The following is a 21156-nucleotide window of genomic DNA, read 5'->3' as shown; positions in this document are numbered from 1 at the left end:
CGTGTTGAGTAGCCCTGGCTTATTCCCATAACATACCCTTACGTTACTTAGAAATGAAAAGTTAAATGTGTGGCAAGTATGAAGCTTTACTTGAGTTTTCAGTTAATCATTGGAAATTTTTAAATGTCCTGCAAAGCAAAATGAAAATAGGTGCAAATAGAAATAGCTCATGGATGCTATGCTTTTTTTGTACAACTTGTGCTTAGTCCATAAGCAGTATTCCAATAGTTCCACTATCCCCAAAAAATCTTGATGCTAATTGCAGAACAAGAAGATTGCCTATGTTGTTGAGAAGAGGTTTCAGGAAAATGGCCTTGGTGAAGCATAAGTATAATCAGCCTGAAGTCTCTCATACTAGCAGTATGGAAATGATAGGGTATGTGTGACTCAAACACCTGGACAATCCCGCCACCAGATGGGTTATACTCTACTTCATAGGTTCTCAATACAAATCTTCCTTGACTTGTATGCTCTTAGTATCAGCGATTCAAAACATACTACAGGTTGTACCTCCCTTAACCAGGACACTCTGGTCCAACAACATCCATGGTGTGGCATGGACCGCGGATGTTTCTAGATCACAGAGCCCAGGAAGGGGGATATCTGGTGGCAGGGTAGGAACGTGGTAGAGGGCACCAGCAACCTTGTGTGTGTGAGGGGGGAATTGGCAGCACAGCATGGAGTTCCAGCCCCAGCAGCAGCCATGGAGCTCTGTCCCTGGCTGTGAAGCTCTGGCCTTGGCCCTTTGCCCCAACCCCGGCTGTGCAAGTCCAGCCCTGGCTTTCTCCTCTTATCTCCCAGGCTACATCTAGACTTCAAGCCTCTTTTGAAAAAGAGTGTCTAGATTAGCAGTACTTTCGAAAAAACAAGCCACTTTTTCAAGAGAGAGCACTCAGGCAGTATGGATGCTCTCTTTTGAAAAAGCACAATTTGCATTATAGTGCCTTTTTTCAAAAGAGCACTTTAGAAAAAAGGCGTTATTCCTCGTAAAACAAGGTTTTCCACAGTTGAAAATACTGCCATGTTCTTTCAGTTTACTTTTGAAAGAACGTGGCAGTCTAGATGCAGGCGAAGTTTTTTCGAAAAAAGGCCATTTTTTCAAAAAACCCTGTAGTCTAGACACACCCCTAGTGTGCAAGTGCTCATGCTCGTTTCTTTCAGATGCATATTTTTCTTGTGCTTTACCTTTTGTTAGCTCTAAAATAATAATTACTGGTTTCAACTTTCAGGCCATGTTTGCATCTCCAAGATGCACATTACTTGAAGGCTACAAAACACCGGTAAAAAGGTTATGAAGTTACATTTTTCAGTTGACAAATAGTACGTAGAAATATTTGGGCTAACTTTGGTATTTTGCTACAGAAGAAGAATCTTTAGCTCTTAAAATAGATCTACTTCAATAATAGTTTCCTGATTTTTTTTTTTTTTAAGAAAAATCTTAATACTAAGGAGGAAGCAGCCTAAATGTAGCTTACAGTTATGGTTCATAATTGAAGTTTACAAAAATATATCCTGGAAATAAAGGCAGAATTTAACAGTAACTTTGTGGAACACTTGTGAAGCCTAAATAATCCTCAAGTTAAGAATCCTGAGATCCTCAAGTTTAAAGAATCTTTGTGGGGAAGGGGAGGGAGAAGCAGACATTCAAAAAAGAGCAAGCTGTTGACTTGAGTAGTGATAACGGTGTATCTGCAGGCAAAAAAGTAAGCCTAAAAAGGTGCTGCAAGAGATAAAAGTATGGTGTATGGTGAATTATGTAATAGATGTGGGGGACCTGAGTAGAACTGTGCAAATCTATGGTTATCCGCTGAGCACTTCCATGGATTAGATGTGGATATAAATTTGTTTCCATGCAGGGTTTTTGCTCTGGTGGAGAAGAAATCACCTATAGGCTTGTCAAGGCAAGAAAGAAAATGAGGAGGCATGTGAATCAATTTGCTGATATTAGAAATGATTATGCTGTATTACAAATGAATCAATCAGTGAAAGTTCGGAGTGATTATTTTGAAAGAGTGATGAATGAGGAGAACTGAAGAGGAATTAAGAACAGATAACACTAGGATGGGACTGTATACAAGGGGGAAGAGGCTGCAGAGGAACTTCAGAAAATAGAAAAAAAAATCATCTTTTCCAGATAACATACAACGGATGCATTGAAGTTATTGGGAAGGGAACACATCAAGTATCTCACAATTCCAAGTTTTTTCAATGATTTTCTTAAAAACACATCTCAAAGCTTTTATACCATTCATGAGGCATTTTCTCATATTTTAAACCTAAAGGAGATAATTAATACAAAATGCAGTATCTCCTATCATTGTAAAATAGCTGAAATTTGGAAGGGTCAGTGTGTATTTAAGCAGGGAAGGAGCACAGTTGGACTATGAATCCTCATAGAAAAGTTCAGAAAAGAGATGGCAACTGGTCATTACGAAAAAGAAAGCGGCCATTGTGTATCAAGAGAATTAGTTTGGAGTTTGTGGCAGAGTACAAGGATATGGTCATCTTGTCCAGTGTAGGGATGGTAGAGTTACTACTGTAATCAAACACTAAATAACACAGTAGAGAATTTTGAATAAATGTTGGTCTGCATCAGAGGTCAGTACTGAGCCCTTTTTTGTTTTGTTTGGAGTTGTCTTGCATGTAATATAAGTAAGACTATATTCACCTTAGAACATGCTGTTTGCTGATATGTGATATATGCAGAAGATTAAGACTGTAAGCCAACTTTGAACAATGGCAACTTAGTTTTGAGCAGGCTGGACTTAACTTTGGACTTATAATCATTTGCTCTGAAGAGTGAAGAAGCAATCAACATAAAGGATATTACTGGAAGAAAACTTAAGGGGAGAGAAATAATTTAAATACCCTAAGTGGTGCCTGGGGATATACTGAAGTTCCTCAGTGCAAATTGCTGGAGTAAACCCAAGTTCTTTGTGATAAAGAAATGTCAATAAAGTTAAAAGGTAGAATGTATAAAACTGTAATTTGTCCCCATCCTAATGTACAGAACAGGGATTTGGCAGGCCACTAGAAAAGAAATGGGTATGTTGTCCAAATGAAGTTGTTGAGATGGTCAGCGGGTGAACACTGTGCTAAGAGATGAAATATCTAAGCAAGTTTGCTCCAATTGAACACAAATTGTGAGAGGCTGTGCTATGTGAGTATACCTATATACAATGGAGACCTGAGAGCTATACTGAGTCTCTTGCACTGATTGTTGATGGAACACAACCAAGGAAGGATTCAAGTCTTGGTATATGGACTGGAGATCAGTAGACGTTAGAGAGACCAGGCACAGTGTAGCATACAATCATGGGTTTTGAAAGAAGGGTCAAAAAGTTAAGGACTTAGAATTAAGGATGTTAGATATATAAGTGCATGAAATCTTAGTAGTTACACGGCTATTCAGCAGTTCCCAGTGACAGGGCCAGCAGTCAGTGCGCTCCCAGCCCCACTCTGGTGGAGCCCCCTGCTGCCTATGTATCAGATGCAGCAGCATGGGGTGGCAGGCAGGAGCCGGTGACCAAAGGGAGCCAGTTTAAAAGCTCCCCATGCAGACCAGCTGCCTGCTACCCCGGATACAGAGGTGGAAGTGTGGGTTTGCAGAAACCTCTGTTCACGGAGGGTGTGTCTAAACTACATGTCTCCATTGATGGAGCCATGTAGATTAGGCTGATCGGCAGAGGGAAATGAAGCCGCAATTTAAATAATCGCGGCTTCATGTAAATTTAAACGGCTGCCCCGCTTTGCCGATCAGCTGTTTGTCGGCTCAGCGTGCTAGTCTGGACGCTCCTGCACTGACCTGAAAGCCCTTTATCGACTTCCACGTTATGCCTTGTAGGATGAGGTTTACCGGGGAGGTCGATAAAGGGCTTTCATGTCGACAGGGGAGCGTCCAGACTGCCCCGATCTGCCGACAAACAGCTGATCGGCAGAGCGGGGCAGCCATTTAAATTTACATGAAGCCGCGATTATTTAAATCGCGGCTTCATTTCCCTCTGCCGATAAGCCTAATCTACATGGCTCCATCGATGGAGCCATTTAGTTTAGACATACCCGGAGAGTCCAAGCTCCCCATGGACAGAGGCTGGTCCTGACCGTAGCAGTCCTTGCCATGAATCATCCTCTGTATGCGGGGAGCTTCGATTCTCTGCGGACAAGGGCTGCTGCTGCAGAACAGACACAGCAGGCGCAGGCTTGACATGGACTGAGGCTGATCCGTGGGATGCAGAACAGCCTCTGCACGAGGAGAGCTAGGACCCACCTGCCCCTGCCAACAGAGGCTGCTTCGTGGCAGCCTCCCTTACCCTACCCTACAGTCTCCACGCTGCTACCTCTAATGGATTTTTAAGCTGGTTCCGACCTCCCTTCCCCCCCACTGCCTCTGTGGGAGGCAATGTGGTAGGGGGCAGGCAGGTCTGCGGGAACCAATACACATGGGGAGATGGCTTGAAAAACATGCATATTGGCTTCAGCTTCCCCCACACACTGTTGCCTCTGTGGGGGTGTTTCTGGTGTTCTTGGGGGAGCCAGCTTTTAAGCTAGCTCATCAGAGGTACCAGCTCCTGCTTCTCTTCTCCCCTCCCCGCTGCCTCTGATACAGAGGCAACAGGGTAGGGGGAGTGGGTGTAGTCAAAATTCACCGATACTTATCAGTTAATTCTGTAGTCATCTACACATTGACATCCCTACTTAGAACAGAGAGCTGTTACAAAAGGAGACAACTATGAAGCCTAATGTATATTGGCTATTTTTAGCTTCAGTACACATAAGATGAGAATTGAGTAAAGAAATACAAGGAGTATATGCTATCATGGATAGTACTAATTCTCTGTTGCTAAGTACCTTTAAGTGTGTAAGGCAGCAACTGAGGCACTTAACTGAAATAACATGCATGTTCATCTAGCTTCGTTTCTTTGCAACCTACTTTCATTTTCAGTAAGATTAAGTATTACCTTTCACTCATTGTGGATGCTTCTTTAATATCTGAAGACAGAATCATTGTTCAACATGTTATCTCAAGTTGTGCAATCATACTGTCACCACTGTCTTTTTTTTAATGGCTTTCCAAGTGCATACTTTATTTACGTTTAGTGACTCTTAAGTACTTTAAAAAATCTTCACCCTGTAACTCATGCTTTTGTTGTGTGTCTATAGTTGCTAACTCTGCAATGTATAAAAATTGTTCAAATTAGAGTTAGGAGGAACTTGAAAGTTCTAGTAGTCATTAAGAGATTTCTGGAAACATAAAAGCAAATGACCTGGTAATCTGAATGCTCTATATTTCTCTAATCTAGTGCTAGTGCTTTGCTGGAGAAGAAACATCTGTTTCATTATGTTTTTTCTTAATAATTGGAATGGTCACTTAAATGGAGCCACACCAACAATATTTTCGTTATTTAGTCATTTCTTTCAAAGATGCATTTTACAAACTTGTTAATTTATTATTGTTAAAATGTCAAATTTTACATATAATTTTGGAGAAAAGAGAATACTGCATTGATTCATGCAGTCTCATGAGGTTTTTTAGCATAAAAAAGATGATTAATGCTTCAAGGTAAATGTTTGTTTGTCTGACATGAGGTAGAAGGAGAAAAATATAAAATAAAAAATATACAAGGAATTACCATATGAGTAAGGAGAACCATTTAATAAATAGCCTTGCCTGAATTCTGTCTAATAACTATTCATCATGACTGAGCTTTGGAACATTAATGTTAGCTTGTTTGTTGTTTTATTGCTCTGGAACCGTTAGATAAACTTTTAAACTTTCTGCCACGCTTGGATTCATCTGTGGTGCAGGACAAGCAATATTCAGACAGACTAGTAACAATTAAGGGGTCATTTTGTTTAGCTCAACAAAAATAGGGACTTCATGTCATTTGAAAGCCCAATAGATAGGAGAATTCTGGTGTACAGGTTTGTTCCTGGTTGAAGTACATGATAATTTACACTTCACACATTTTTTTCTTCCAGTAACTTTTCAATACACTTGGAGGATTCTTTTTAAAAAGGGGCAGGAGAATCCTTCTTAAAGATGCATGTAGTTGTAGTCTGGTACTTAAGGCAGCCTCATTTTACAGGCTTGTAAACATTTGTAACCGTATTTGTAAAAACTCTGTTTTTAAATGAGAAACCATAGATAATGCATTGCTTGGCATGAAGATTCTATTGCTATTCTCCTGGGAGTAACCTGCCTAATGTGCTAGTTGCCTATCACTCTGAAAGTTACTTGTCAGTCGGTTCCATGCTTAGGAAAGGAGCCTTTTATTTTATGCACCATGTTTCTTGATGTTAGCATACAGAAAGTAGTTGTTTTAGTAGATGATTTTTAGCTGCAAGTATACAGTTATATTTTTTAAAAATCCTGAACATAACCTTTAACGCTTACAAGTATTTGAATGAGCCCATAGAAAATACACTCTTATGTGTGAGTTACTTGGGTGAAATTTTCACTTTAGAAAAAAGTTGTAGCAGTTAAACTATTGGCTAATATCTTCTGTTAACTCTGAGGCAATTTTATAGAACTGTTATCTTCAAAGGAAAACATTTACTAATCCTCTCTCAAGAAACTTAGGATGCAGGGATAAAATAGCTGAAAGCTGGATAAGAACTAACAGGAAGGAGATGAGAATCCAATACCAGATGCAAATTAGAGTAAACTTCCGATAATCCAGCAGCGTTAGGACCCAGAGGGTGCCGGATTATCAGATATGCCGGAGTACCCGAAGGGGGGCTATGAGGAGTCTGGGGGTCAGTGAGGAACTGCACAGCGTGGGAGAGGGTGGCACTATGGGACCAACCCGGCAGCACCTCCTCAGCTGCTCTGCCCCCGGCTTCCCCAAGTCCACCGCTGCTGAAACTGACCAGTGGCGGACTTGGAGAAGTCGGGGACAGAGCAGCTCCAATTGTCCGGCTGGCTGGAGCACTTCCAGGTTCCAGTACTATCAGAAAGATGTTAAATTTTCTAAAGCCAGATATGTGGTGGGAAGTCATCAGCTAGTAAAATCCTTTTTTCCATGGCTGTAACTGGTTTTTCCTTGTTAGCATTTTTTCACTGGCTTTAAAAACATTGTTTAACAAACATACCAAGAGCATGATAATGTCAACAATATCTGTGTTTCATTGCAAAGACTACTCCACAAATAACCCAGGATATTTTAAACTTAAAGGTGAATTGAAAGGCTTTATACTTGTTAGAACTAGTTAGTTTCTTTCTGCTGTAGACACGTCACTAAAACTTAGACCTAGTTTATACTAGAAGAACTTTCCTGGTATAGCCCTGCTTATTCAGAGATCTTATACTGGGGAAAAAGATTGTAGGGAGCTGCATTCGTCATAGTATTTTAGGTGTTGGTGAAGTTGTTGAAATGGTGAATCTTGAACTCAGTTCTTGGCATGTAAATCAAGGAGAAACTATTAACAATTGGTGGAAAATGAAAACAGTTGCGGATCTATAAGTACAAAAGCATAAGGTATAAACTTGATGATCCTATTGAGGCTAGGGAAGTAAAATCCTGGTTCATCAGTTAACAAGTTAAACCTTAGGTTTAACCGGTTAACCAATTAAAGAGGATTCTGCTCATGCCCTCAACATGCCCTCCCCCCGACAACTCCATGTGTGGGAAAGCTGGCTTTTGTTTCCAACCCCCTGCGTGAGGGGTGGCCAACTTCTGCTCTCACTGTCCCCTCCCCCCCCCCCCCCCACAGAGCTGGAGCAGCCATCTGCCTTTGGCAGGATGCTTCCAGATACTGGTTAACTGGTACCCAGTGAGCATCACCCATTCACATCCCTAGTTGAGGCACTAATTAAAAAATTAAGACAAAGTCGGTTGCACAGAAAGTGAGTTTTGAGGAGCTTGTTGTACTAACAAGATTTCTAAAGGACGTTACTGGAATACAGAGACAAGGACTTGCAGACAGAAGAACAAAAAAGACTGAGAATAATGTCAACTAGGAAGCCGCATGGTTGCGTGACTAACTAAGAACTACATAGAGGCCTGTCACCAGAGCCGATGTACTTTCTTCTAAGAGCTAAGATATGGGCTGTGGACATGAGACTGAAGAGGATCCCAATGTGAGCAGGAAAGAATCCACTCATTCTTCATATTGTGGGAACAAACGATACTGTTAGATTGTCATTAGAACACGTTGAGGGAGACAGTGCTTGGCGTGGCAAGATACTTAATAAAATGGAGGCTCAGGTGATCTTCAGTGGAATTCTGCCCATCCCTAAAGGAGGAGAGTAAAAGTGAGACAAGATCAGCATTTTAAGCAGATAGCTTGGGTCAAGCTAAAAGATGGGCTGTGGGATGCTATTAGAAAGTATTCATGGCTGGAAGACTCTTCTCATGGATTGAATTCCACCAGAGTAGAGAATAAAATAAACTTCTGGGAGGGGGATGTAACAACTGATTAAAAGAGCTTAAAACTAAGAATTTGGGGGAGACCGTTGGGAGATGCTCATGTACTTTCTATGAATGATTTTAATATTGAATGGGAGAATAATCAAGAAAGGATACAGCAAAGGGTAGCAGAATGAACATCAAGAGGAAAGATAGCATAATTGGTATTGGCATTGAGAGTACAGTGACGGTGTACTAATACAATTAATAGATAACACAAAGTTGGGAGGTTTTGCCAATATGGAAAAGACAAAAATATTATTCAAGAAGGACTGGAAGACCTTGAAAACTGGAGTAATAAAAATGGGATGAAACTTAATAGCGCAAAGTGTAAGGACATGAAGATGGGACCTAACAACAACTTTTGTTTAGGGATGTTAAATTACGAGTAATTGACTAATCGAATAGTCAATGCATTTTACATCAACTATTCGATGAGTCAATAGGGCACCTCCTCCTTTGAAGTGTAGCAACAGTTCTAGGACTGTTGCTAAACTTCAACAGTGAAATCGCTGTGTGGAGCTTGGGGTCAGCTGGGGGCTGCTGCTTGGAAATGCTGTGGGGAGCCCAGTGTCAGGCTGTTCGCAGCGTTTCAAAGCGGCAGCACCATGTGAGGTCAGCTTGGGGACACCCCCACTGACCTTGGGCTCCATGCGACGCTGCCTCTTTGAAAAGCTGGGGGGAGCATTTCAAAGCAGCAGCACCGCACGGAGCTCGGGGTCAGCATGGGCATCCCCGGGCTGCACATGGCATTTCAAAGAGGCAGTGTTGTGTGGACCCCAGGGTCTGGCCCCAGACTCCATGTGGCACTGCTGCTTTGAAGTACTCCTCCCTCCCTCCTGCTTGCTGCCTCTTTCTGATTAAAGCAGCAAGGTATGGGGGGAAGCGACTAGTTGACAGGCTATGCTATAAGCATTTGCTTATTTGATAGTCGACTAGTCTTTCATATCCCTACTTTTGCTGTAGGTTCGTGCAGATTTCTTAAGTTTTGAAGTTTGGTTTTTACTACAGATTCACTACATTCCTTTTTAGTACGGGCTCATGGTTAAAACTTCCTTTGCTAAGTGCCATCTGTTGTTGCATTACATGTCTTGACAAAAAGTATTGTTTATGTCTACATAACCTAACATGTTGGTCTTGATTCTTTTACTGCAGTTCTTGAGACAGACCAGCCCTATAGGGTTATTTGGTTACAAATAGGGTCTGTTGATCAGGAAACAGGGCTGTTTTGCTTCTAGCAACCTTCAACTTGTTATAAAGTCCCTCCAGTTCTTGTTCCTTCCAGTGCAACAATTTCTCTTTTAATTTGTTTTAGAGGTACAAGAGTGGCTTTCACTCTGATTTTTTGCCTTTCCATAACAGGCTTCTCAGCAGTGGTCTTATGAAAGTGTGTAGAAGATTATTTTTGCCTGTGTGGGACAAGTTCCTCTTAAGTGTGCTAGGGTCTTTCCTTTTAGGTATTCATCTTAACCTGTCAACAAATACTCTTTTATGCTGAGCAATATTCTAAGGGCATCTCATGTTGTTGTCAGCATTGAATTAGTCACACATTTTGAAACATACATATAACATCAGAAGACCACTGCACTGCAACTTTTACGTGACTAGATGATTATCATGCACTCCCTGCTTTCAGTTAAATGTTGGTGAGTGCAAAGTAATTCAGTATTTCAGATAACCCTTCTTAGCTGTATTTGCTAAATGTCCTGTCAGTTAGAGTACTGCGTAACTGTAGCTCCTCAAAACAGTTATTGTCAAACCAAGGCAGCAGTAGTAAAGGAATGTCAGAGGCATGTCTCCAGCAGAGATTTTCTGTATGTCTCTGTTAGTCAAGGGGTCAAAGAGCAGAGTACCCCTGCCTGCACAATTGGGATGTCAGCTTTGCATCTACTTCACCAAATAGTATGGTCTGCCAGGAGCTGAGAAGCTGAAAACTTTTCTTTTCATGGTAATTAGCTACAGCTTTCTCCTCAGTTACTGGTCCTTTGGGACCTTGGTCTAGGTGCATTCATGCCAACACAGGGTGGGCCGGATCTGGCCCACCAAGCCAGTTGATCTGACCATGGCAGCCCTGATGTTCCCCTGGCCTCAAGACTGGGGACACAGGAGTGCACAAAGTCTCCTCCTGCTGCCAGGGGCACATGGCAGTTGTTCAAAACAGCGGGGAGTGAAGACCTCACAGTGCTTCCCTCCCCCAGGCCCTGTTCACAATAGCTGGTGTTTTTTTCTAGGCAGCAGGGCAAAGACTTCAAATGCTCCCCGATGCCAATCAGAGTCCCTGGGTGGAGGAGTATGGGAAGTCTCCTGGCCCCGCCCCTTCCAGGGGCGTCCACTGAATACTAATTACAAGGATGCACTTCAACATTAGGTTTAATTTTTTTTTCAATAATAATCATAAAAATGTAGCTAACAAACATGTGAGCATAGTGGTAAGACCAGGGGTGGGCAAAATACAGCCCAGCAGTCATTTCTGGCCTGCCAAGCAGCCAGATCCACAATGTGGCCCAATGGGAGCTGTAATGGCTCCTTCCCCACTCTGGCATGATAAATGCAGAAGTGGGAGCCAGCAAGTGTACCCCAAAGCCTTATCTACCAGGCTTTGGTATAAAACTTCCCCCAAAATCTTAAACCCTAGATCTTGGGAATAAAACTTCCGCTGCCACCATCCAAATGTTGATAAAGAAATCAGGGGAAAGATCATTTGGGAAATCTCATCCCTAAAATAAAAATCAGGGCACACAATTAACCAAAGCCAGGTTAGTAAAAAGAAAAGAAAGAACTTTTATTATTACAACAATATTCCTGTTACAAGCATAATGACTAGATGGGAAGGTAACAAAATATACTCATGGAGAAATTCCATGGGCCTAGAACTTAGTTTAAAAGATGTTTGGCTTTTCTTTGTAACAAAAAACAGGACTATGTAGCACTTTAAAGACTAACAAGATGGTTTAATAGGTGATGAGCTTTTGTGGGCCAGACCCACTTCCTCAGATCAAATAGTGGAAGAAAATTGTGACACTTTCAAGTGTCCGTCTGCTATGTACATTGGACAAACGTCTCAGACACTTTGCCAAAAGATCAATGCCCACAAAACAGATATCAGACAGGATCACAAAGAAAAAACAGTTTCTTGCCATTTCAACCAGAAAGGACATTGTCTCAACGACTTGATTACCTGTTTCCTGCTTCAAAGGCCTTTTAAGATTTCACTTGAAAGAGAATCCTCTGAACTGTCATTCATGCTTAAATTCAACACTTTACACTCAAGTTTGAATAAAGCCGCTAATTATCTTACCCATTACAAAGATAGCTTCACCAATTATCACCTCTAATATCATTAGCTCACAGACATTTACATCCCCTTCTCCCCCCATCCCCCTTCTGTTCTGAAATTTGATTTGTCCTTTTCATGTGTGTTCATTTTTTTAAATTGTATCCTTTGGTATATATGGTTGTGACAATTTTCTTCCACTGTTTGATCTGAGGAAGTGGGTCTGGCCCACAAAAGCTCATCACCTATTAAACCATCTTGTTAGTCTTTCAAATGCTACATAGTCCTGTTTTTTGTTTCAGCTACACCAGACTAACATGGCTACATTTCTACCACTATCTTTTAAACAGTGCCAGATATCAGATTCCATACCCAACCCTTAAAACAATAAAGCCTAATAAAACTACCTAAACGTTACCCTACTTACAGAAAGTGAAGAATTGTTTCTTGGAGAGAGAGAGACATGCTTGTCCTTCTCTGTAGCTGCAGAAAGCTCACTCAGAGACAAAAGGTGGAAGGAAAAAACCTAAATTCCTTTGTCCCAGTTTGAAAGTCCCACCTGCATTCCTATTGGCCTCTCCACCTGGCTAGGTGTAGTTAACCCCTTAATCCCCAGGCTGCTGGCTAACCCTCATATTCATGACAGGAGCCTCAGGTAGATGCCCTGTTTTCTGCTGCATGCCGGGGCGGGGTGGTGGTCTGCATGCTGCACAGTCTCGCAGCTCTCAGTGAGTGAAAACTGAATCTGCCTTGGCGGTGCTAATGATGTAGGAAGCATGCAAAAACCCCTCCCTGCTCCAGGTCTTGCAGCGCACAGAGAGCATATGGTCACCACAGCTGGCCGCTTTCAGAGCCTCCCAGGCAGAGCCTACACCTTGCACCCACCTCCTTCTCCCTACCCCTTTGATCCTCTGCTACCCCTCCTGCATCTCTACCCCAAATCACAACACAAACACTCTGCACCCCTGCTCCTGCACCCATATACCCCCTCCCGGACATTGTACTCCAATCCCCTGCCCCAGGTCACAACCCCATTTAGCTGTAAGTCCTAATCAAAACCCCTCCATGCCCCCTGCAGCTCCTCCTACACTTGTCCTCCAGATCAGAATCCTTGCTTGCACCCAGTTGCTAGACAGCACTGCAGCTTCATCCATTCTGTGGATTACCTGAATTTTTGATGATCTGATCTTGCCCCAATCCAAATTAGATCAGGTCAATGTGATTCTGCTATAGTTCTATTCAACATGAATTGGAGATTATTCTGAAACTTCTGTACTAAAATCATTTCCATAACTTCAGTTCTTTTTGCCAAAATCAAGCATGGCATGTACTAGAAATTTGAAAGGGGCATAGTGGTTGGGTTTTTGGTGATTACTGCTGATGACGCAGGATGGTGAATAAACTTTGGATGTATATTCACTTATGCAGTCTTAACTTTTAGTTTTCCAATGTTTTGAGGAGTACAGGTTGAACCTCTTAAATCCGGGACTCTCTGGTCCAGCAATGTTCATGGTCCGGCAGGATCATGGATGTTGCTGGACCAGAGAGCCCCAGCACTTGGGAATCTGAGCCATTCAGGGAGTCCAGTGGAGGGGAGCCCCACCATTAGACAGGTGAGCCCCGTCCCTGGAGAATCCCAGCCAGGCAGGGCAGCAGTGGGACCAGCAAGCCATATCCTTGTGGAACCCTGTATTGGTGTGGCAGCGGTGGGACAGCTGCGGAGCCCTAGAAAGTGCGGTGGGGGAGGGGGAGCCATTGAGCTCCATACCCAGGAAGCCCTGGCAGGGTGTGGCAACAGCAGGGTAGCCGATGAGCCCCAAACTTGGGAAGGCCTGGTGGGGTGCGGAAGCAGCACGGTAGCCATGGAGCCTAGTCCTTGGGAAGCTCCAAGCAGGACAGAAGCCAGCTGGCGGCAGCGTGCTGAGCCCAAACCTTGTAGCAACAGAGCTGGAGCCCAGTGGCAGTGGGGCTGGAGTGGAGCCAGCCAGAGGGAGGGACCGTATTCTGGGAGGCCAGTGTCAGGGACCTCCCCTGATCTGGAAAATTCCCTCATCTGGGACTGGTCAGGTCCTGAGGGTGCTAGACCAAGGAGGTCCAACCTATTTTTCCAAACACTATATGAAACTGTTCTGCTTAAAAGCACTGTATGAAATTGTTGTGGACTGACTGCATATTTTTTCTGGCGAAGCTCTTTTTACAGTGGGTAAATATAATGATCACACATGTTCAATGAAACATTGTGCTTGATTCAAATCAGCCAGCAGATGTTTATGCAGAAATTAGCTCTACTGGCCTAACTTGAGATGATCTTAAAGGCCCCAGTGTTCAGAGAGTTAATTCAAAAATAAAATCAATTTTTTTCCTAAACGGGCAAATTACAGGTTATTTTATTGGGAAGGAGGGGCTTTAAAATTACTTGACAATTTCTATCTTCAGTAGTATGAGAACATTCCAAATGTTTCTTATTAAAAATAAAGCAGAAGAACCTTTCAACTTTGACTCTGTTTCCTGACTTCAGGGTTTTTTTGGGGGTTGGGTGGGGGGCATGACATGAAAGGTGAAAAGCATTGAAGGTAAAAAGCATATTTGTTGAAATCTCCTGGAATAATTATGGCAAAATGAGCATTTTAATGCAAAGTAAGCTTGAATGGAAGTTGCTACCATGATTTCATCATATTATTGTTTGGCTCATCTGAAATGAGTCAATAGCTGTAGGTTTGCTATATCTCTTATTTGGTTTCTTTTTACAGGCTTATGCATCAGGATGTGATATCGTTATCCTGGGGACTGATTTTGAAAGATTACAAATAATCCCTGGAGCAAAACATGGAAATATTCAAGTGGGATGTGTGGACTGTTCAATGCAGCAAGGCAAGGTATGTAGTAATCCTACCAATAATGCTGAGACCACATGTAGCATTAATTGATGGTAGTTGTGAAGCTTACAGTTTAAGCACAAACAAGTACACGGAGATTAAGGGAATAACTTGTATTCAAATTAACTTAATTTACTGTAGGTATTATAGCAGAAGTGCCTCAAATAAGGAATTAATGGCATACAGAGTGAAGGACCATGCAAATGAAATCCGGAAAGTTGTACCAAGAGGATAGTGAAAATCTGACTAATAGTTGAAGAGGTTGTGAGTGATGAAAGTCCTGTAATGTGTATATTCGGACTTCATGTTTGACAGTTTGTGAATATGATGTTATGGTGAAAAGCTTCTGGTTAGACAGTGCTAGGGTTTCCAGAGTTACTTCCATGTATCTAGGTCTTCATTTATGCATAACAAATGTTGTATTGGTATTGTAAATAAACACCTTAACCATACCTAAGTCTGACTTCAGTTGATGTCAGCAATGAAATTGGTGCGCTTCAAGTAGTCAGGCAATTGACACTCTGGTTCACTTTCTGTTTCAGAAAGCAGGGTGGGGAATGGTTGGTTTGACAGAATAAAAAGAAATTGCAAAAATGTTAGCAAATTGAAAAAGTCAGTGTTTGCTTTGGTTTTGGTTTTGTTTTTTGGTTGAACAAGACAAAAATGTGTCCACGTTGGAGAAGCCAGAGGAAGAAAACAAAAAGATGAGGTTTAGTAAACATGATCTATGGGGAAAGGCTAAAAATTTTGCATGTTTAGTTTTCAGAAAAGAAGGCTGTAGCTAGAGACATGGAACAGATACATGTCTTCAAATATGCAAAAAGTTTATAAAGAGAATAGGGATGTTAAAAAGCATGGTTTTTGTCAATGTTTAACCGCTGACATTTTTAGTATTGCAGCAATGGTTGGGGGGGCGTGGAGGTGGCTCTGCAGGACAAGGTGCTCACAGGGAGCCAGCTTTTAACACTTACTTGAATATAATAAACCTATAGAAGGTCAGTTTTTGTCCTTGTTTTCTAAATACTAAGCATGTCAAGCCTGGGCTCATCAGTTAATCTCGTCAAATACATGCACCCTCCCCCCCCTCGCCGGCTGCCTATTGTGTCAGAGGCAGCAAGGGGAGTGAGGAAGCGGGAGCTGGCTTTACAAAAGCTACCCATGAGCACTGGATCTGCCTGCCCCTCTCCCATGCCATTGCCTGTGATAGAGGTAGCAGCGCGGGGGGAGGGAAATCCAGGGAGCCAGCACAGAAGGGGAGCCTGCTTGAAAGCTGGCTGGCTCCCTGAGTGTATTGGCTTTGCCCTGTCCCCCGCCTCACGCTACTGCCTCTCTATCAGCACTTAGGGTACGTCTAAACTACATCCCTTTTTTCGATAAAGGGATGTAAATTAGATGTATCGAAATTGTAAATGAAGCCAGGATTTGAATTTCCCATGCTTCATTTACATAATGGCGGCCGTGGCTTTTCTTTGGGGGAAAAAAACCATGGTCAAGACAGGGATCCTTCGACAGAGTTACAGGATCTTTTGAAACGGGGCATTTCTGTTGAAGGATCCCTGTCTCAACAGCGTGTGGTTTTTTTTTTTTTTTTTTTTAAAGCAGCTTTTTGAAAAAAGCTGCGGCCACTATTATGTAGATGAAGTGCGGGAAATTCAAATCCTGGCTTCATTTACAATTTCGATACGCCTAATTTACATCCCTTTATTGAAAAAGGGATGTAGTTTAGATCTATCCTTAGATATGTCACAATCAGAGGCAGCAGCGCAGGGGACTGGAGGGGGAGGGGTCTGGTTTTCGAACTGGCTTTCCTGGCAGACCAGCTCCCACATGCCTCCCTATTTTGCTGCCTCTGATAGAGAGGGGGCTCCCCCACCCCTGGGGACTATCAAATAGTCATGTAACGGATAAGATTTCATGTAGTTACATGACTAATCAATTATAAGATATATAACATCCCTACTAAATACCATTTAACAGCAAATATGTGGCCTTTTCAATGATTCCTTGGTCTCCAGCAAAAGTGTGGTGCTTTTGTTGTATTTTCACCTATGATTGTAGACAACAATACAACCTAGAAAACAATCCAGTCTATGCTTTGAGTGAGTGCAGTGTAGATGGCTGCTGTGAAATTCAGAGGATTACATTTTATTTAGCATTTCAACCAAGAGGATATGCATTTTTGGAAACTCTGCAGATTGGGTTGATTGTTCTAAATCATGATTTGTCAACTTCAGCATGTTAAGGAGCTCCTTACGATTCCTGTTACAGTTTTGGTTTGGGGGGGAAGTGAAAAGACCAAACTAAGCCTTTCTTTCATAGGCAAGTTTCAGAAGTGACCTAATAGAGATATATGGGCCTTCTTTAAAATTCAGCAGTCCCTCCCCACCCATAGTATCCTCACTACAGGGGTGCAAGGAACATGCCTAACTTCCCTGATACACGCATAGAAATAATAGTCCTAAACAGTAGAGCCTCAAAGATACAAACACCAGAGTTATGGACTAATTGACAATTGAACACCACGTAAAATTGGAAGTTGTCCAGGCTCTAGCACTTTGAGCACAGAAGGTGGGGGCCTTCAAGAGACCTTTAAATACCTTGCCTCTAAAAGTCTTCTGGTTTAAAAAAAATACAACTACTTCCCAAAGTCACAGGCTTCCCGAACTTAGGTGGTATGCTGCCACCACACAACAACCCTGAGACAAGGGAAAAACACTTGGTGTAACCCCAAGCTCTTTATCCCTTCTTTGGGAGAGAGGTTGAAAAACACTTAATTTTTTAATAGTGGACCTTCAATCTCTTGGTTTTTTTAGGACACAGGAATTAAATTACAGTCCTTAAAAAAGGTGACTATATTAACAAAATTAAAAAGATATATTTGGTAAAACATACTTGGCTGCTAGGTATTACAGAACAATTTTAAAAGATTAAAGCGCAGAGAATTGCTTCCCTGGGATTCAGCTCCGCTACAGTAAACAGGAGTAGCAACTGGCAGCAACAGAGACAAAAGAAAATACTGTACTGTGACTGTATTGCATCTTAAAGGTAGACATATCTACCTATATTCCCCTCGACTGCCTACACACAGAGAAGCCATTTAAAGCAAGACTCTGTGACTGCCATCCTAAAGGAGCCAGAGCCATCAGAGCAGGAACCAGTATAGGGTCTGTGTAGCTTTCACCCCCATCTCTTCTCAGGAGGGGAAGCAGTTTTGACCCTCCCCCTTCAGACCCTGTCTGGGGGAGAGAAGAGGAAAACACATGTAAACTCATGTTGGAACCAAGTAGGGAGCTCAGATGCTACAGTAACTTGGCCTGAAGTGTCAACTGCGGACTCTGGAGCATGAACTCTGTTTTGTTCACAGTTACAAAGATTTCAGCGTTATGGGCAGCCTTCATTGAGGTTCGACTGTATTTCCAAATATGGTACTCAGTCTTGACAACTTCTGTAGCCTTTCCCAGAGGAGGCAATTTTGAGTACAGGCAGTCCCCGGGTTACGTACAAGATAGGGACTGTAGATTTGTTCTTAAGTTGAATTTGTATGTAAGTCGGAACTGGTACATATTGTAGGGGAAACTCTAGCCAAACATTTTTCCAGAGCTTAGTTTTATTCTCCCACACCTCACTTCCCTCAGTCCTTTATTCTCAAGCTGAGGTGTCTGCTGAGAAAAGCCGCTCCGCGTCTCCCTGGTCTGCAGGGGGGAAGCAGCTAGTGCAGGGTTGCCTCACCCCGTTTGTAAGTAGGGATCCGATGTAAGTCGGATCCATGTAACCCGGGGACTGCCTGTACCTGTATAGTGCGCAATTTGCATTATGATTATTATACAGAATCTCCCATATTAGTGAGTGTCTGCTGTTGCATGTCCACATAAAGCTACACCATTTCTGTGGGCCGGCAGGGGTGACAGCCACCATGGGCCCTGGAACAGAGTGGGAGAGGGGGAGGCTGGCTCTGTGCCCCAGAAGGGGTGGAGCTGAGGGCAGTCAGCCCTTAGCACCATGGTCCACGCATTAAGAGTGATGGTTACCGGTAACTTGTTACCCATTTACATCCCTAGTTATAGCTGTCCCAGTCCCCATATCTGGACCTTTGCTGTCCCTCCTATGGTGATTCTGCAGTATAACTGTCCCTCCTGCCAGATCTTTCCCTCTGTATTTGATGAGAAATGATCAAATTCTATGCACATCCCATTATCAGGGATTGATTGTGCCAGGCCGTTGCTTTAAGTTACAATAAGAGGAAACTGCATGCCAAATTTAGTGGTCCTACCTCTTACCGTTGAGGAGTTCTTGAACAAACGTATTGACAGATGTATGGACAGACAATTTCTAAAACTTGTATACAATTTTCAAAATTATAATCATGGTAATTATAAAGGGTAAGTAGAAAATTGTAGGATAAAATAGTTATTAGAACTGTGTTTTTAAAAACATGGCTTCTTCAGGGTTTTTGCAGCTTTGACAGAATTATAGTTGGCATTTTTGGGTCATGCTGATGTGTAAGTTGCTTGAAGAGTCTCATGCAGGCTTTTTATTTCTTTTTAAATGTGGAGGTTTTTCCTCTCAGAACATACACCACTAGCTTTTGTTTAAATTTACTTGCCACTTAGATGTGACACAATCTTCAGTTTCCTGAAGGAAATTTGATTGTAATTGGTAACCATTAAAATATGTTGATTTGCCATTGAATATACCCTTTGCCCTAAAATTTTGGTGATGCCTTTTGCAGTCAGGAGAGTTATACTATGATTCACAAGTTTAAACAATTTTATAGCTTAACGTTAGGTTATTTTTTAACATTTTTATTATATTAGAATGTGATGAATTATGTATTTTTTTTACTAGATTAATAATTTTCTAGTTGTGACTTGTCAAGACCAAAATGTAAATGTAATTAAATGAAGAAAAATTACATTTTAAAGTTGGCTTAGGATCACCACATTTGGTATGCAGCTTTCTCTTATAACTTCAAGCTAGGTAAGGGTTTGGTTGTGCCAGGACAGTGGGATGTGCCTGGAATGTGATTGTTTTCCATAACGCAGGAAGAGAGGAGGCTTCTAACAGGGACACTTATACTGTGTAATGACCATAAAGAGGCAGTATGGGTCCAGAGATGGGGACCAGGGTAGCAAGGGTGGAAGTAAGCTTCATGCACGCTGGCCACCTAGTGCAGCCCCCACTGCAGCCATCGCTGGGGAGCTGCCCCTTGGCCCTGCTGGCCTTTGCCCTGATCCCCCAACTCTCATCCCCATCCCTGACTCCTGCATCCTTCACTCTGCCAACCCCCTTCTCTGAGCCCTCCACATCCCCAAGCCACTGCCCTGAATCTTGCACCCCCACACACCCCCTCAGGCTCCTGTCCTGAAGGACCCAAGCAACGCTGTGTAAATCTTATAGTTATAAACAAACAAATAGTTGAAAGATCTGGAAAGCTTGTTTCCACTTCTAATATATAAATAAAAACTAAGTATGAGAGAATGAAATATACTTATTGTAAATTCTTAGGGAAACAAATAGTTCATAAGTCACACATTTCTTTTGTTTAAACAATTAGTTTCTTTTAAAAAAAATCTGAAAACTTTTTAATAAAACTTCTTATGTACCAAGTACATTTAAGGTAGTTTTAGGTAACTAATTAAACCTTTACAATGCATTTTTTTAAAATTTAATTGCAGAGCTGCCTGCATCAGGGCTGCACTAGCTGGACAACATGCAGGAAGTTTACCTCCACTCTTGCTACCCCAAATGGGTTTATACATTTCTTGGTCCCCATTTCTGGACCCAAGCTGTCTTCCATTTTGTAATATATATTTTAAAGGGTTTTTTAAAATTATTATTCTAGTGTGTTCCTCAGGTTCTGACACTTGATTCATAAGAAAATAGAACTAGGAACTCAAGAATATGGAAGGAAATATTTTTACAAAGAATGAAGTGAAAATAGCATCAGTAGAATCTCCAATTTTAAATTAATATTTGTTTTGTTTTTGTTTTATATAACTTTACTTTAGATTGCAGCTTCTTATGGAAATATGATTTGTATCTTTGACCCAGTTACCATCCTGAAACAGAAGAGCAATCATCCTGCTGTAAGTGATTGAACTGTCTTAATAGAATTGTACAAGATGTCTTGAGAAATATAAATAATTGCTGTGGTTCACTTTTATTACATGGAAGTTGCCTTTTCTGATATGCAAGTTGAGCAGGCCCAGAGGAGGCAGGATGGGGATAGCTGTCTCTGGGGCCCATCGATTCAAAGGGGCCCAGGACACCCAGCAGCCACCACTGCTACTGGCAGCCAGAGTCCTGGGTCCTTTAAATCACTGCTAGAGCACCACACCATGTGCTCTAGGCTGCACAGAGGAGGGAAGGGCTGGATGTCCCTCGCCCCATACCCTTCTGCCAGAGGCCTTGCCCCTTCCAGTAGCGTGGGCCCTCCCACTTTGCCCAGAGTCTTGCAGAAGTCATTGATGCCTCATGAAGATACCAGTTAAAAATTGGGATATAGGACTTTTGTTGTGTGAAAATATGGAAAAGAGTGCCACTTTATTATACGAGTGCCATTTTATTATACAACTTAACACTTCAGAAGGGGATGCAG

At 42.1% G+C, this 21156-nt stretch overlaps 1 protein-coding gene across 3 annotated transcripts in view; it reads left to right on the top strand.

Moving 5' to 3' along the window:
- DMXL1 (Dmx like 1) overlaps positions 1–21156 on the top strand; it is a 141383-nt gene that overhangs the window by 3915 nt on the left and 116312 nt on the right. For all 3 annotated transcript variants that reach the window (XM_006134492.5, XM_075931961.2, XM_006134494.4), the window contains exons 2-3: positions 14433–14558; positions 20567–20644. In XM_006134492.5, the coding sequence (XP_006134554.2) occupies positions 14433–14558; positions 20567–20644 (204 nt within the window). The remainder of the gene's footprint in view (positions 1–14432; positions 14559–20566; positions 20645–21156) is intronic.

The sequence above is a fragment of the Pelodiscus sinensis genome, chromosome 6, assembly GCF_052426305.1.
Source record: "Pelodiscus sinensis isolate ZL-2025 chromosome 6, ASM5242630v1, whole genome shotgun sequence".
NCBI classification, from domain to species: domain Eukaryota; kingdom Metazoa; phylum Chordata; order Testudines; family Trionychidae; genus Pelodiscus; species Pelodiscus sinensis.
Note: the sequence above shows the minus strand (reverse complement) of the source record. Positions and strands in the feature narration are given on the sequence as shown.